Raw genomic sequence first — 15,906 nt, 5'->3', positions numbered from 1 at the left:
TGGGCCTGTGCCCTCCTCACCCCATCTTACACCTCTGGACCTAAGTGCACAGTGGGCCACTGCCCTGGGTCAAGGCATTGCCTGGTAAACCCATGCTGTGCCACCCTGCCCTCACTACTGCCACGAGAGAGTGATTGCCTAGCTCAGCATGTGAGCTGCTCTGTGCCCAGCCCAATTCCACCTAAGACTGCCTCTGAGGGCCTGATGCCACTCATAGAGCTATGGGTGCAGGCCATGGGGCTCAGGTGGACCAGGTTGCATGCTGCTTCTCTACTCTAAACCATATGCTTTTCCAACCCCCACTCCACTGCTCTGCCACACACCCAGTCCAGACTACTTGGAGTTTCCTTGCTCTCTGCCTCTCTATACCTGCACACAGAGTGGTACAAAAAAGGCATAGTTCTCTCTCTGTAAGATCTCTCCCAGGTCAGCCAGCATATGACGTATTTCTCTTCACACTCTTGAAGCCCCAGATCTAAAATGTCTCTCAGAATCTCCTGTGTTCAGAGGTAGGGATTTTGGAAGGTGATTGGATCCTGCTGGCACTATACTCATCAATGGATTAATCTATTGATGATTTTATGCCTGAATATTTTAAGCTATGAGGCCTAATTGGAGAAGGGGAGGATCACTGTGGGTGGGTGTGACCTGAAAGGGATTATTCGTCTACCTAACTCTTCTCCTCTCTCTCTACTTCTGCCTGCCATGGGTGGAGCAGCTTCCCTCCATCAGGCCCTTCTACCTTGTGGTTTCTGCCTTGGAGCCAGCCAACCATGGACTGAACCCACTAAAACTGTGAGACAAAAGAAATCTCTCCAACTGTGTGTTGAATGTGTTGGGTATTTTTCCAACTATCAGAAAAATGATTAATATAGAGGATAAGATAAAGTCTATGCAAATGAGTGTTAAGGAGTTTGAACTTTTTGTGGTTGAACAATGCACAGAAGATTTTTTTTAAGGAAGATGTTAATGCAGATAGCAAGTGGGTCAAAGTCAGTCAAGAATCTGGAGTCTATCTGGAGAATCTAGAGAAATTAGTGATAAGAAGGGAGTAGAGAGTGTGGGAATAGGAAGAAAGTGTATATTTTGGACTAAATATACTTTGGCAGCATGAAAAGAGACAAATTTTAGGAACAAACAATGGGAAGATCAGGAACACGATAGAGCTGAAAATGGAAGGAAGTAGAGTTATACTTGCTGAAACACAGAAGAAAGAGGAGTGTAAAAGGAGACCTAGAGATTGAGGGAAGGTGGAGGGAGGGTAGAAGGAAGGGAAATAAAAGAATTAAGGTGTTTTATATACATGTACTAACTCCGCATGGTGAATATAATCATTACGTACTGCAAAACACTTACTACTAAAATATAAAAATAAAAGACAAACAGGCATTCCTCTGTCTGTGCTCTTCACAGTCTCCCATCCTGGCAACATCACTTTGTTTCCTCCTTGTTCTCTAGTCCTGTTTTCCAGAGTCAACTCACCTTTGCCTTAGTCTAGCAGTAACAACCTCCTGCTCCCTCCATTCCTCTTCTCCACAACTCCTCCTCTTGCCCTTTTCTGTAGAGAGCCCTCCAGGTCCTCGCTGCAGCCCAGGAAGTTTACATTTGTAATCCCATGAAAAGTTATGGGAATTCTAGTGAGTTAATTCCAATCTACCACTTCCAGTGTGAACATGGTGAGAATAAAAACATTAACGCATATTTGTAGTTATGGGGAGCCAAGGGTTCCTAAGTCCAGCCATGTTCATATCTAGAACAAAGGCCTTGACCCAAGGCTGAACCCAGGTTTTATTCATTCATGAAGAAAGGAGTGGCTTGAGGATGAGTGACTGTGAGAACCATGGGAAGTACTAGGTACCATGAGCTGGGCTAGGCAGGAGGCCTGAAATCACCTCTGCAAATGCAGAGAGAAGGATGTGCAGAAAGTGTAATCTGCATAACACAGTTGAGATAGTATCTAATGTTTTTGGGTCTGTGCCTCAGCTCTGCCTTGTAATCTTTCAAGCCCCAGGAAGTCATAACCTCTGTCCCAAGGAGGCTGGATCCCAGCTGACAGTGTGGAACACTGGCTCAACATCCCACCTCATCCCGGCTCACACAAGGGAACAATGAGGAGTCCGGGAAACACGCCTGCTGTGTTCTAAAGTTACCATCACCACCTTGGCCAGACCAATACGCATTGCTTAAATCCAGTTGAAGTGATAAGGAAAAGTCCTAGCCAGCTCTGTATGTATCCGTACATGGAAATAGGGTCAGATTAGCCAAAATGGAGACAGTTGCTTGTCTTTCAAGCAGCGTCACCCTGGTGGTCCTCCACTCCCTTCCCTTTGTACTTCCCCTTCATTTCCCTCTTCTCTTCCTTTCCCCCTTCCCCTTCTTCTCCTTTTCCTTCTCTGTCTCCATCTCCTTCTCATCCTTCTCTTCTTCCGTCTTTTAAGAGACAAATTGTCACTCTGTCGTCAGGTTGGCCTTGAACTAAAAATTTTCCTGCTTCAGCATCTCAAATGCTGGAATTACAGGCATGCAGCACTGTGCCTGGCTTAGGCTGTGACTTCTTGATAATGGTGATGGTGGTGATCATGACAGCAGTGTTAATGGAGCACGTGGCATGTGTCCAGCCCTCTTTTCACAGAAATTCTAATGAAATTCCAAGTCTTGCACTGGAATAGTCATTAATTTCTGAGGGAGATGGAATAAGATTCTGGGAATATGTCAGGGAAACCTGGAGGTCTGTAGAGCTCAGTCAGGTGGGTGTCAAGAGATCAACCTCTCTGAACCTCAGGTTTTTGGTCAGTTGGGAAGGAGCTGCTGTACAAGGTAATATCTCCGGTCTGTCTGGCTCTTTCTATCTCATGTTCTGATTTAACAAATATAAACTGATTATTCCCTGAAAATTAGGTATAAATTAACTGATTACCCAAGGAAGAAGATGCACTCAGACCAAAGAAATAGGCAGAAAGATTCAGAATGAGACAGTCTAACCTTTACTGAGTGTCAGTGTACAGAACCTTGCTCAAGGGCAGAAGCAAGACTGATGGATCTTCATAAACTTTACCCGAGTGAGCCCATCCAAGCTGGAAGGTACCTGGTTTCTCTCAAGCTAACATCAAAAACATTAGGACATTCCTGGGACTGATATCACCTGGATCTGGCAGCAAAATTCCAAATAAATTTTGTGTAGAAATAAATAAATAGAAATAAAATTCCAAATAATGGTTGTGTTTATCTATGGTATGATGAGAAACAGTGCAGGGAAGAGAAGGTAAATGTTCCTCAGGGACAACGATATCAGTTAGGATTCAAGATGGCTGTGGTAAGATCAGCACACTTGCAGCCTCTGGGAAGGTGGTAGCATGGTGAACAGCAGAGAAACAGCCTCTCTGACATTTGTGTCCGGATGGGTCACTGGGATCTAGGGAGGATCTGATGTGAAAATTGAAGTCCATGGGGAAAACAAAGAGACTTCAACAAGAAAGAGGGAGGTGGCAAGCAGGGCATTCTCCCTGAGCCCTGACACACAGTGTGGGAAGGATGATCTGAACCTGGAGGTGCATGGTGACTACTGGCAACTCCAGAGCCTCCGCAGAGAAAGGCACCAGTGCAACGGAGCAGTGGGTGCAGTAGACGGCAATGGCTGGTGAGCTATTTGGATTCAAAGATGCCCAGAAGAGTGGGATTAGCCAGTGAGCATCCCCGAGAGGGGCCAACTGACCTCGGAATGCAAAGCAACTGTTGTCTCCATCCAGCAGCTCCTGGCATCAGGTGAGGTGGACCAAGTTCAAGTCAGCCGGAAGTCAAGGAACTGAGTTCAAACCTGCAGGGAGCCCAGTTCACCTGGCAGGAGACACACACTCTGGCTGTTTCCAACTTCTGCGCATCCGTCTTTGAACTTCCCACTGCTTCTTCCTGCAGCTGCTTCTAGCCAGGTCCCCAGTGAATCCTTACGACAAAAAGAACTCTTTCCTCCTATCTCTCACACTCTTTAGTCACTGCTTCTCCCTTATCTCAAGCCCCTGTGCCCTGCCTTCTCTTTAATCCACTTCATCTGCATTAACCCCTCCCAGCTTGGGCTCAGCCACAAAAATGTACAGTTCCTTAACACCCAGTTGCATAAACTTGATCTCATCCTCTTTTCCCCTCTGCAGCACTTTCTGCCTTTGTACATACTCTTGAAATGCACCTGGGCCCTGAGCCCTGCACAGCTTGGGGCCTCTGTCACGTAGTCACTGCAAACTCTCATGGATCTGGATGAGCTTCTCCAATTTCCTCTCCAGAACCTGAGCCTGCTTCCGCAGCTCTGCAGCTGATTCTGTCTTTGCCCCCTCCTGCAAATGCACTGAGTCACGCACAAGGTTGAATACATCCTTCAGAAGGGCAACACCAGCATCTTCTGCACCCCTGATCCGGGCTTTTTTGGACATTGCCAGAACAGTGCCTCCAAGGGTTTTCTTCACCTTCTCAGCACTTCGGGTTGAGATTTCGCCAGTTCTCATGAGGTGGTTGGCTTTGGCTAGTAACCGAGGTTTGGATTTGACCACGTTAGTGGCACTGATACTTTTCTCAATGTCTTCAAAGGCTTGCATAAACATCCTTGTTGCAGAAACAACACTGGGCTTGACCTCATTCACAAACTGTAGAACCTCCTTCTCTGTGTCTGTGCTGCTTGACAGTAGGCGTCCAGCTTCAGCTTGTGCTGACAACCTGCTTGAGTGGTCTAAGATGCTGGCAGAAACAGCAGTCACAGCAGCAGCTGCTCTGAACCCCTTTCCAGCAGCTGAGAGCAACAGACTGCCACGTGCTGTCGCAGGTGCCAGAGCCAGGCTAAGGATGGTGAGGATGCCAGAGACAGCACTGCTGGAGCTGGCCACCATGTTGATGATGGTGCAGTCCTTGTGCAACTTGTCAACCTTCTCTGCAAGTGTGTAGAGCTTGGCTATGCCCTCCTGCATCTCCTTTTTCACAAGAGGAAATGCATTCAAGAACATCTCCCTTGCCTGAAAGTCTTCATCACTGTCTGCTTCAGGCTCAGTCAGAGCCTCACGCACAGCATCTGCCTCCTCCCTGGAAGAGTAAAGACCAAATGTTAAGCAGTTTTGCTGTTTGGAAAATGAGCTGTGTAAGCTCTATCCTGCATACATGACAGAGGATCATTATAATCAAGTGAAGAAGGATTACACAGATGCACAGAATTTTTCTTTTAGATATCATTATTTCATAAAGGGGCCCATGACTGTACATCATTTTCAGATGCCCTTTAATGGTGGGTATTTGATAAAGTACCATCTCATGCAAGGTCAGTGCCTGATGAGTAATGTATTTGTGGAGCAGGAACTCTGCAGATGAACACAGAGAACTGAACAACAGTGGGGAGAGCCTTAGTTCAGAGAGTATTAATACATAGTGAGGGGTAAACCTTAATCAAAGGGAAACCTGCACTTTGCCCTCAGCTACAAGGTTGTGATCTTCAGGTCCCTGGAATTCCTGACTATTAGGAGTGTCCGTGCTTGCTGGGGAAAATACTGGCTGAGCATTCCTACTCCAAAAACATAAATCTGAAAAGCACCAGAATCTGAAACCTTTGAGCACCAACATGGACATAATGCCACAAGTAGAAAGTTCCATGCCTCACCCAAGGGATGAGTCACATTCAAAACACAATCTTGCTGAAAAAATTGTGTGAAATTACTCCATGCTATGCACACAAGGTGTAGAGAAACATAAATGAATGTCATGGTTTTTTTGAGCATATTCACAAGCTATCTCTTAATGTATCAGCAAATGTTGCAAAATCAGAAAACATCTATCATGGAAAACACTCCTTATTCCAGGGATTTCCTATAATGGATGCTCATCCTTACTATGTGAAAGATCCTAGGGGCTTTGGGATCATTTCTGGCTTCCAGAGAGACTGCAGACTAAAAGGATTGACCTCCAGGAGCAGGTAAACTTCAGGTCAGCCCTGAAGTCTGGAAAACAAGGCAGGACCAAAACATTGTTAGGATCTTCTGACCCTCTTTTCCAGTAGGCTTTGACCTTGGCTTTCCAGTGCATCCAGCACCTCCTCAGCCATGCCTGAGGGTGATGTTTCCTTCACAGGCTGAGCCCTGCAGCCCGGTATGCCCTTGTGAATATCATGCACCACATGTGGTAGCACACTGTGTCCTGTGGAAAATGCAAGCTTTGTGCTTGAAACCTGTCGGACTCTGCACTCTGGTGCCCTCTCTATGACTGGTTTTACCCTGGGGATGTCCCCGTGATACACTGTAAGTGTGTAATAGACATGTGCAGCAATTATCTGAGTCCCTCTAGTGAACTGTCACACCCGCATAGGGTTTCAGCGAGTTCTCAGATTTTCAGTTGGTTCAAAAATAAGGCTGGTCTGGGAGACTGTGCCTTTGGACTTTGCAGTTTGGTTCACTCTGAGCAATAAGATATAAAAAGGAAACCCTCTGTGGCAAAAGAGATAAAAAAAATCAGGTGATCTCCCACCCACTCTATTCCAGTATCTGGTGCCCTTTGCACTTTGAGCTGAAGGTTGATGGATCCAGCTGTTGCCTGAACTGACTGGGAAGGAGGAGACCTGGCCTTTACCCTAGATCCATCCTCTTTACCTACCTTGCAGCTCTTGGACACACCTGACCCTATGACCAGGACCTTTCTGATGATGTCATGAGCAGAAATGACCCCTTAGCCCAGGACACTTCTCATGAGTTTGTGCAAATACTGTATGCAGTGAATTGGAGACCTTGAGACCCATCTCTGCATCTAGAGCCTGAGAACCCTGAAACTGCACACGATAATACAGAAAGTCCTCTCTGTGTTGTGGACTCCCAGTGTCCTCAGACTCGCAAACTACACAAAGCAAACTACACAAGCTGTGAACCATTCTACCCAAGCAGTCTGACACTAAGCCACTTCTTCCTGATGGTCAGGGCTACTCTGTGTGAATAGAAGAGGTTCCCAAATGGGAGAAGAGAACTCCCTGGGGACCAGGGTACTTGGAGGAGACAACCACTCTAGAGCACAACCCTCTGAGCTATCTGGGATGGGTCATGACAAGGGCAGGAAACAAGCCCTTTCCAACTGCATCCTCTGCTAGGCCGGGACTCCTCGTGCTTTGAGCCTCAGCACCCGCCTTCTCTCACTCTGTCCAGCCCTGCAGCCCCAGGCTTCTTATCACTGCTCCATCCCAGACCCCGTCTGCTCCATCCTGGGCCCTGGCTCTGACCCTGTCACAGGTTGCTGTGGGCCTCTGGGAAGCTGTCTTCCCCCTCTGACTCCCAGCTCACTACAGTCTCATCAGATTGAATCTCTGCTCCCACTGAACACATCACAGTCCTGGTCTCCCAGGCATCAGCCTGCAGCCCTGCAGCTGATGGTCAGCCAGGGTCCACCCAGCTCTATCCTACTCCATGGTGGGCTCTCTGCATCCTGGCCTAGCACGGTGGTACACACCAGCCCTCCCAACACTCAGGAGGCTGAAGCAGGAGGATGGCAAGTTTGATGCCAGCCTGGACAACATAGGAATTCAAGGGCAGCCTGGATTACAAAAACCACAAGTGACTTCCTCAAAACTAAGTGTCCTGTTGTGTTGGTACAATTCCTTGGATGCAAAGATAAATGGCCTGAGCCAGAATCCCAGAAACACACTGATGAGGTCTACATTTATACGACATTCTCAGGCAAGTCCTCCCTGGCTCCCGTCTGCAAGGAGCAGCCTCAGCCCTGCTCTCTTCCCTACTGCCCTGTCAGAGTTACTTTCGCTTCAGCCTCTGTTGTGTGCCAGCCACATGCTCAGCATCTTCACGCACTAGCCTACTTTTCTCACAAGGTGACTTGATGAATGAAGAAACTAAGGCAGAACATGGTTAAGGGACCAGCAAAGGCCACATAACTCACAGTTGGCAGCAGGGAGCTGCCTGCCGTGGGTGCCCTCTCCCTTTACCCTGAGGCCACTCACTGCCAGGGAATGATGTGGAGATCATGTCCCTCAGGGACTGTGGGAAAGGGGCATCCTGAACCCCTGCCACAGGAACCGCCTGGATGAGATGTGTCTACCTCTGAGAATACCACTCCAGTGAGGATCTTGGCAGCATTGCTGGGGCGCCCCGTAGGGGTGACCTCAACCAATCGGTAATCTCCATCAATGTCTCCCAGGTGAAACCTTCATTCAGCAGTTGCTGCACATCTTCAATGCTCAGTGTGTCCAGGATATGCTCAATGTCGACCTCTACAAAGCTGTCACTGTCTGGTGGAGGAAGAAAGGAACAGGGTCAGTGACAGAGCAGGAGAGTGTAAACAGCTTTGAGCACAGGTGGTTCATATTCATTATGGAGCCGCTGTCATATCTGACACTTTAGATGGAGACACTAGTTTTAAGGACCAAAATGTGGCCCCTAAACTCATATGTTAAACCCTCAACCCCAGTGGCCAAGTGTGGAGATAGGGCTTTCCGGAGGTGTGATAACAGAGATCAAATGAGATTGTAAAGGTAGGACCCTAATCTGTAGGACTGGTGTCCTTATAAGAACAAATTCTCTCTCTCTCTCTCTCTCTCTCTCTCTCTCTCTCTCTCTCTCTCTCTCTCTCTCCCTCTCTTTCTCTCTTCACCTTCCTCTTCTCCTTCTTCTTCTTCCTTTTCTTCTTCTTCTCTCCCCCTCTCCCCATGCTCAGAGAAAGGCCATGTGCACACACAGTGAGAAGACTCCTGCAAACCAGGAAAAGCCCTGACTGGAAACAGCCCTGCCCCACCTTCATCATGGATTCACTTCCAGAACCAGTAGAAAAGAGGCTTCTGTTGTTGAAGCTGCCAGCCTGTGGACCCTGTGGCGGTCCCAGGAGGGGACTAGCACACCGGGAAAGCGCCTTCAGCACAGAGCTCAGAAAGTGAACCTCAGCCTGCAGAGTGGGAAACTTCCACGCATGAGGTCACCTACTCTGTGCGCACTGTGTGTCACCTGGTGTGTACCCGCATCTTCCAATGTGAGTTTCAGTCCCTCAGTTATATTCTGAAATTAATTCATTGGGTTAAGAGCATCATTTTTAAAAGGAAATAGAATTTTAAATATTAGAGCATGTGGAGCACAGTAAGATTGTGTGTTGCTTTTGCAAATTATTTAGGTGACATTACACATACAGTGGCACCTCGGTTCATGAACTTCATCCTTTCCAGGATTCTGGTGGCAAACAGAGCTGGAAAAGAACTGAATCAAAGCCAGTGCTGAGCTTCAGTGTTGACCTGATGGGGAAATTTGATTCAGTTCTTAGGCAGTTCGATTCACAACCAGAACCAGGTTGAGAATTGAGTTTGTGATCTGACAAAGCACTGTACTAAAGACATAGTATAGAGAGTAAATGCATGTATATTTAGAGACAGAGAAGACAGGAAAGAAGAACCTCTTAATCCATGGGACATAGATATGCCCGGAATCCAGACTTTTAATCTTTTAAAAATACCTTTCAAATATTTATTTTAATGAACACGTACCAATTGTATTTATGAAGTACAGTGTGATAGTTCAAGGAATATTCTACATTATCACCTCAAACATTTCTCATTTGTTTGTGTTGAGAACATTCAAATATTTTTTCTACTATATACTTTGTTTTTTGTTGTTGTTGTTGTTTTTTGTTTTTTTTTTTGTCTTCTTGAGACAGGGTCTCACTATGCAATTCAGGCTGGACTTGAGCTCACTTTGTAGCCCAGGCTGGTCTCGAACTCACAACGATCCTCCTGCCTCAGCCTCCCAAGTACTAGGATTATAGACATGTGCCACCACACCCAGCTATATACTTTGATATAGACAATTAAAAAGAGTTTTCAATCCTTTAGAAAGAAAACACAGAGCACACGTGGTTTATTACTTGCTAATCGTGACAGTCAGATACATTAATGTGTTGGCATGGAAATAAATGTTCACCTTAAATGCGGTAAACAGTGTAAAGGCTGTAAGTGTTCTCAGGTCAGCAGAGGGCAGAGTTACTGCCTGAGTCACCCAGAAAGTGTGTGTGTGCAGGACAGGAGGTAACGGAATTACAGGCGAGGGTCTGGGTACCAGTGTATATTCCTGTGTGCTGCTGAGACATAATATAAAACGTTTGTTCTGTGTCTTCACAAGACACACATTATTCTTACTTCATCAACAAACTGAGACCCAGCCAGGAAAAGTGGCTGCCCAAAGCCTGGAAGATGAAAGCTCGTCATTTAATTGCAAATTTAACTGGCCAATTTTTTATAACAGTTCATGTTTTTAAATGCTGCTCTGACTTATGCAATGTACTTCAGAATTTACTGGTTAGAATTTTAAAAATATATAAATGTTTGAAGCTATGCACTACTGGGTAAAACTGTGACGCAAACAGGATCCTTGTGCTCTGAGCCTGGCAGCGAGGACTTCTTCAGGTGGGCGGGGAGCAGGTGGGGCTGGACTCTCCTCTCTGACCCTTGTGATCTTGGACAAGGCTGAGAGGCTGCCTCTGTGAAAGCACTGACTCCTCCTGGGGCCTGCACATGTCCAGCAGGAAACTACAGCAAGGTGGACACTTCCTCATCGCTTCGCACAAGCCCCGCCTGCCCAGTGCTGAGACAACGGCCACCAGACCCCCTGACACAGGCCGTGTGACTGTGCACACTGCAGGCCCCTTGTCTGTAGAAGCCGGGGCTCAGCACAGCACCTCTGAGGCCGGGCTGACCACACAGGGCCTCGTGTCTTCCCTAGAGCTGCACCCATCCAGGCTCCTTCCCTGCTTTCCACCACTACTTTTATCAGTTGGGGTTGAAAGGAGTAGCCGGCCCTGATTGGTCAGGAATCAGGCAGCTGGCCTGGGACTCTGGAGACAATTTCTGCAGGGGTCAGGAAACACACTTTCCGGTGGGATCCGGGCCCAGGCTGCCCACTGTTACACAAGAAAGGTTCATCCGGGAGCCCAGCAGCCGCAGCCCTGCTCGGGTCCAGTCTTCCCCCTCCCTTGTCCTTCGCCATCGCTCCTGATGGCACAGTTTGCTCTCAGGGCTGGAGAAGAAGTGAGGAGGGACTTGGTTCTAGGTGTGGAGTGGAGGGAAGAAAACAGACTGAGGGAAGGAGGAGCTCGTTGGGGAGGAGCTTGTTTCCTTTCCCCTTAGATTTTCCTTTTGTGAGAGCTCATTGGAACCAGCTCAGTGTGGAAGCAGTTGCACCTGGTGAGCAGGTGCCTGTCATGGTAGGGCAGGGCAGGGCAGGTGCTGGACACAGCTCCGTGGGTGAAGCAGGAGGCAGAGAGTGGGCAAAAAATGTAACAGAGTTCCAGGAGGGGAGAGACCCACACTCAAGGAGCTCACCCTGCTATAGCTGAGCCTCACAGTACCCTGCAGGACACTGTTCTCTGGTGATGGGGGAGGGGAGGGGCTCCAAGTCACACAGGTGTGAGGTGGCAAAGGTCTCACTGGGCTCCAGTGCAATGGCACTCTGGGTCACTCTTCCTCCTGAGCCTGGAGGAGCACTGGGGCCCCACAGGGCAGGGGCTGGAGGGAGCTGCCTCCTCGTGGGCAATACCCCAGGGTCAGTGCCTGGGACAGGTGGGAGGGGCCTCCCAAGACAGTCCCATGCTCAGCTGCAGCCCTGACAAGGGGGAGGGCTGGGGGGGCTGGGGATTTAGCTCAGTGGCAAAAGCGCCTGCCTGGCAAGCGCAAGGTCGTGAGTTCGTTTCCCTGTACCGGAGAAAAACCAAAAAAAAAAAAAAAAAACCAAAAAAAGGGGGAGGGCTGGGGAGAAAGTGAGCACCTGGGCCCTGTCCCTGAGGAGAGGACTCAGAAGGGAAACCTCAGGCTCTGGTCAGAAGATTCATATGGCCCTCAGAGGATCCCCTTTTGCATCCCCAACTATTCTGCATAATGGATTTGCCCCAGAGATGCCCTTCAATGGGAGGGAAGAGAGGATCCCCCAGAGAAGAGGAAGCTGAGTACCTGGGGAGGGAGCGCCGGCCTCATTTCCAGCAGTAGCCATGATGTCAGCAGCAGTGGTGTCTCTGAGAGTTTTCCTTCCAGCTCACCAGGGTGTCCAGGCTGGAGGGGAGGAGCAAACAGGTCATGAAATGGAAGGGCAGCCAGATGGAGCAAAGGCAATGAGAGGCAGGGGCTAGTTCTCCTAGGCTTCCATCCACGAAGGCAGTGAAGTTCAAAATAGATGTCGCCCAGGGTGAGCTCTGCCCCCCAGGCTCTCGGCTGCTATTTAAAGGAAGGCAGTCATCCTGATCCAGCTCCCTCTGTCCTAACTCCTGCCTGGCTGAGGCCTCAGGTCCTGCTAAGAACCTGGCCAGAAACACCCGTGTTCACTAATGACGTTGGTTGGTGTTTATCGAGGGTCTGCAGTGTGCAGCCTCCTTTCCTGCACCTCAGGGCTCACACACCCCATGGGGTGAGGACAGCTATGGCTTGTTTTAAAGCTGAGGGAGCCATCGGGAAGATCAGGTAATGAGCCTAATAGAGGTTCAGGGGCCGGGTCTTGAACTCAGTACTCTCAGCTCCAAATCCCACATTTTGAAGACTACACTCTGCTCCCTAAGAAACACACATGTATGCTCACTGTGTGTGTTTATTGTCAGTGATGCCTCTCATTCCAAAACCATATCCGGTACCTCGTGCCTATGGCCCTGTCTTAGTAAACTTCCCTGTGCCCTGTGATGCCTGAGTCTTTGCTGCCTTGTTTCTGTACTGCTGCGGCTGCCCACCGCTCTCTGCTGCCTGCCCTCCGTATTGCAGCTCACAGTGTTTTTCATCCTGTGTAAGAACAATGGTGCAGAGCATTCTCCTTGTGCGAACTTTTCCTCCATTATGTACCCCTGCTCTGCAATACTGTCCACCATCTTAGGGTGCCTCAATAAGGTCCTTTCTGACCTCTAGGAGATGACAGTTCCATGCTCTTAGAATTTCCAGCTTCCATGAGGTAAATAATCCTCATCTTTATAGATGACCTGGTCTCAGGAATTTTATTATAGCCATGGACACACTCTCTGGGCTACAAAGAATGACTCTAATTTTGTTATCGAGAACAGCTTTACCTTTTTCTGGTCTCTTCCCTCCACAGAGAGGGTTGCTGAGATACCCATAGAAAGAGGCACCCCTCACTTTGCACAGCCTCCTGCACCCACCCCACCTGAGACCCATCCACAGGGGGTTCTTTCTAGCACGCCTTCCTCCCTCTCCCTGAAGGAATACAGGAACTCCACCTGTTCCACTGACCATGGAATGACCATCATGACTTGAAGATGAGGATACTGCCTTCAGAGACACAGATGACTTCTGCATGTGAGAAGGAAAGAATAAGCCCATGCAGGTGTGAAGTGTCCCTGTCAGGCACACCCAAGGTGGGGACAGCTCCCAGCAAGTCCTTGTCTCTTACTAAGACACACCAGGTCTGGTCACATCTGGATCCAGCTCTTTGCTCTGTGACATTGTCTCAGTACCACAAGGCTCCCATGGCCACCGAATGCCTGGCCACCAAGTACAAAGCTACCCTCGTCCCCACTCACCTGGCTGTTCCTACCCTCGGCCACAGGACATCTGGGTGTCTCCTTCCTGGGCTCCTAGCTATCAGTAGAGACCATCTGACCCATCCCTGACCAGTGAGGCACAAGAGAAAGTCAGGTGGGACATTTCTCGGGTCCTGTTACTCTAAGGGACAGGAGTGACAGGACAGGTGGCTGCCACTTTCACTTTTATTCTGCATCCAACCCTGCCTGACCCAGAGACAACTGGCATTCTGAGGTCATGTGATGCTGGGACTGTGAGCTGAGGCCGAGGACGGGTGAGGCAGAAAGACCCGGGGTCTTGGTGACTGCACACATCATCAGTGAGTCTGCACCCTGGGTCTCATCCTTCCTTCTCACTCTTGGCCTCACTTTGACTGTTGTCTGGAGCCTCAGCCGGGTGCCAGTGAGGGACACAGTGAGAAAGGCTCTGTGGCTGAGCCTGCCAGCTGCTCCGTTCCTGCAAAGGCTGTTGGTGGAGGAGAAGGGAGGTGCCTGGGAAGAAGCCCGGTGGTGCCTCCCTGGCTCTGTCCTGGCCGCAGCCTCAGCCCAGCCAGGGGGCCTCCCTTCCCCATCAGCTGTGTTCTGGGTTCCCCAGGGCACAGAACAGAGGTTCCAGCATAGCCTCCTCCTCTCAGTGGTCACGACCCATTTGTGTGGTCTTCTGTGTCCTGTGAAGGTCCTACGGATAGGAGGGGTCAGACACAAACCTAGGCACAAATCCAGTTATCTGCTGCTGCTGAACTGTGTAATTTGGGGCCCATTCCCTAGCTCTCTGAGCTCATCTACAACCTGGGGACACTAATGTTGCTCTGGTTTCCCAACTTGACAACAAATCCGCCTCTGTCCGTGCTGGGACTGAGCCTTGCTGAGCTGTGCCGGTCTTGTCGCCAGCTGCAGGCTAAGCAATGAGTACAGGCATCCTCTGGGCAGAGATCCAGGATCCCAATAGGGAAAGCGAAACTTAGAATTTCTGAGCAGCTCATGATTACCCAACTTCCTGCTGGGCACCTCCCTCACCCCACCCTCCTTGCTGACTGGGGAAAGGAGCCAGCTCAGAACTCACAGGCCAGGTGCTTCTAACAAGCCCACCTTGGCTGAGTGAGAAAGACCAGCCACTGACAGATGGAGGGACCCTCCAATCCCATGCCCGGCACCCCTAGGGATTGTACCAACCTCATCCATTGTACACACCCTCTCCCAGCACGCCCGCCTCCCTGTCCTCTTTCACCATCCGCGCAGCACCCACATGCCCTGCACCCTGCTGCATGCTTGGGGATGCCTGCTGCTGATATCCTGTCCACTGACTGGGAGGAGGTAGCTCTGGGGACCGAACAAGCGCCTTGCAAATGCTGGCAAGTGCTGCACTGCAAACTGAACAAGGCCCCTAGTCTTTTACTTTTGCAGGGCCTTCCTCCAGAGCACCCTCTCTCCCCTGGAGCTGTCATGGCCCACTTCCTCTGAGTCCCTCCAGCATCTCTGCCCAGACTCAACTGTCTGCTACTCTCCTCCCAGCTAGTGCCAGTGTTTGACCCAAAACCCCGTCCTTTCTCTCTCTCAGAACCAGCACGAAGGCCAAGGACCTGCTGAGCAATGAAAGAGGCTTTTATTCCTGCCTGAGAAGTGGGAGGCAGACTCCAAAACCATTTTCTCAACCTGATAGGGGTGGGGAAGTCAGAAGTGTAAGGTGTAAAAAATGAGGATGGGGAGAGGGAAATCATTGACTCCTTTTCTGGGGATGCTTGAGATCGTCCTGGAACTTGGGGGCCACCTCTTTTCACTTTGTTGATTGTTCCTTGGAGCCATCCCCATGGCCACTGTCAATGGTCATCTCCCTGGGAGAAGGAGATGCTCAGCATGTGAGTGGGATTAGAATGAAGGGAGAGGTTGCCGGGTGGTCACACCCACAGCCACCTCAGGTGCCACCAGTTTCAGCTAAGGAAGCACCTCTGGCCCACAGGCATCTTGTCTTCAAAGATAAATAAGCATAGGCAGGGTAGAAAATCAGCTAGCTCAGTGGGTAGTAGAAGGCTGGGGCAGAGGAGCATAGGGCACCTTTCGGGGCAGGGCCACTACCCATCCAGCCTAGTGAGTCGCACAGCTGAGTTTCAGGGGAATTCTGTGCTTCACCCCAGGGAGAAGACGCCAGGAGAGCTGGGAGGGGGACAGACCCCACAAGCCGGCCTGGGCCTGTCCTGCAAATGTCGATGAGGTCTCATGCTCACACTCCGGCCATGAAGGAAGGCCCGTGAGTGACCACACAATAACGCTTGCATGGCTTTTACTGCTCTTTGATTACACTGGTATTATAATTCCCTGAAGGGCTAGATTTTTCCTTTGTGTGTAAAATAGACAGATGATAACTGTACATATGGATGGGGTCTGATTCTGCAAGTGAGGAAA

At 49.5% G+C, this 15,906-nt stretch overlaps 1 protein-coding gene across 1 annotated transcript; it reads right to left on the bottom strand.

Moving 5' to 3' along the window:
• Positions 1–2,961: 2,961 nt before the first annotated feature.
• LOC102015618 (apolipoprotein L3-like) lies at positions 2,962–13,592 on the bottom strand. The gene is made up of 4 exons (XM_005379148.2): positions 13,507–13,592; positions 11,942–12,040; positions 8,059–8,248; positions 2,962–5,061 (listed from the first exon to the last, which is right to left on the bottom strand). The coding sequence occupies exons 2-4, from the start codon at positions 11,979–11,981 to the stop codon at positions 4,224–4,226; spliced, it is 1,068 nt and encodes a 355-aa protein (XP_005379205.1). The 5' UTR covers positions 11,982–12,040; positions 13,507–13,592; the 3' UTR covers positions 2,962–4,223.
• Positions 13,593–15,906: the final 2,314 nt, after the last annotated feature.

Source organism: Chinchilla lanigera, unplaced genomic scaffold, assembly GCF_000276665.1.
Source record: "Chinchilla lanigera isolate Chin_1 unplaced genomic scaffold, ChiLan1.0 scaffold00012, whole genome shotgun sequence".
In the NCBI taxonomy this organism is placed as follows: domain Eukaryota; kingdom Metazoa; phylum Chordata; class Mammalia; order Rodentia; family Chinchillidae; genus Chinchilla; species Chinchilla lanigera.
This window is presented reverse-complemented; position numbering and strand designations above follow the sequence as displayed.

What these genes read in the sequence shown, in the direction of transcription:
- LOC102015618 (XM_005379148.2), bottom strand. Translation starts at nt 11,981, where the DNA reads ATGGCTACTGCTGGAAATGAGGCCGGCGCTCCCTCCCCAG. An exon ending in GGCCGGCGCTCCCTCCCCAG is followed by an intron (nt 8,249 to 11,941) that starts GTACTCAGCTTC and finishes TTCCTCCACCAG; the next exon opens with ACAGTGACAGCTTTGTAGAG. An exon ending in CTGGAGTGGTATTCTCAGAG is followed by an intron (nt 5,062 to 8,058) that starts GTAGACACATCT and finishes TTACTCTTCCAG; the next exon opens with GGAGGAGGCAGATGCTGTGC.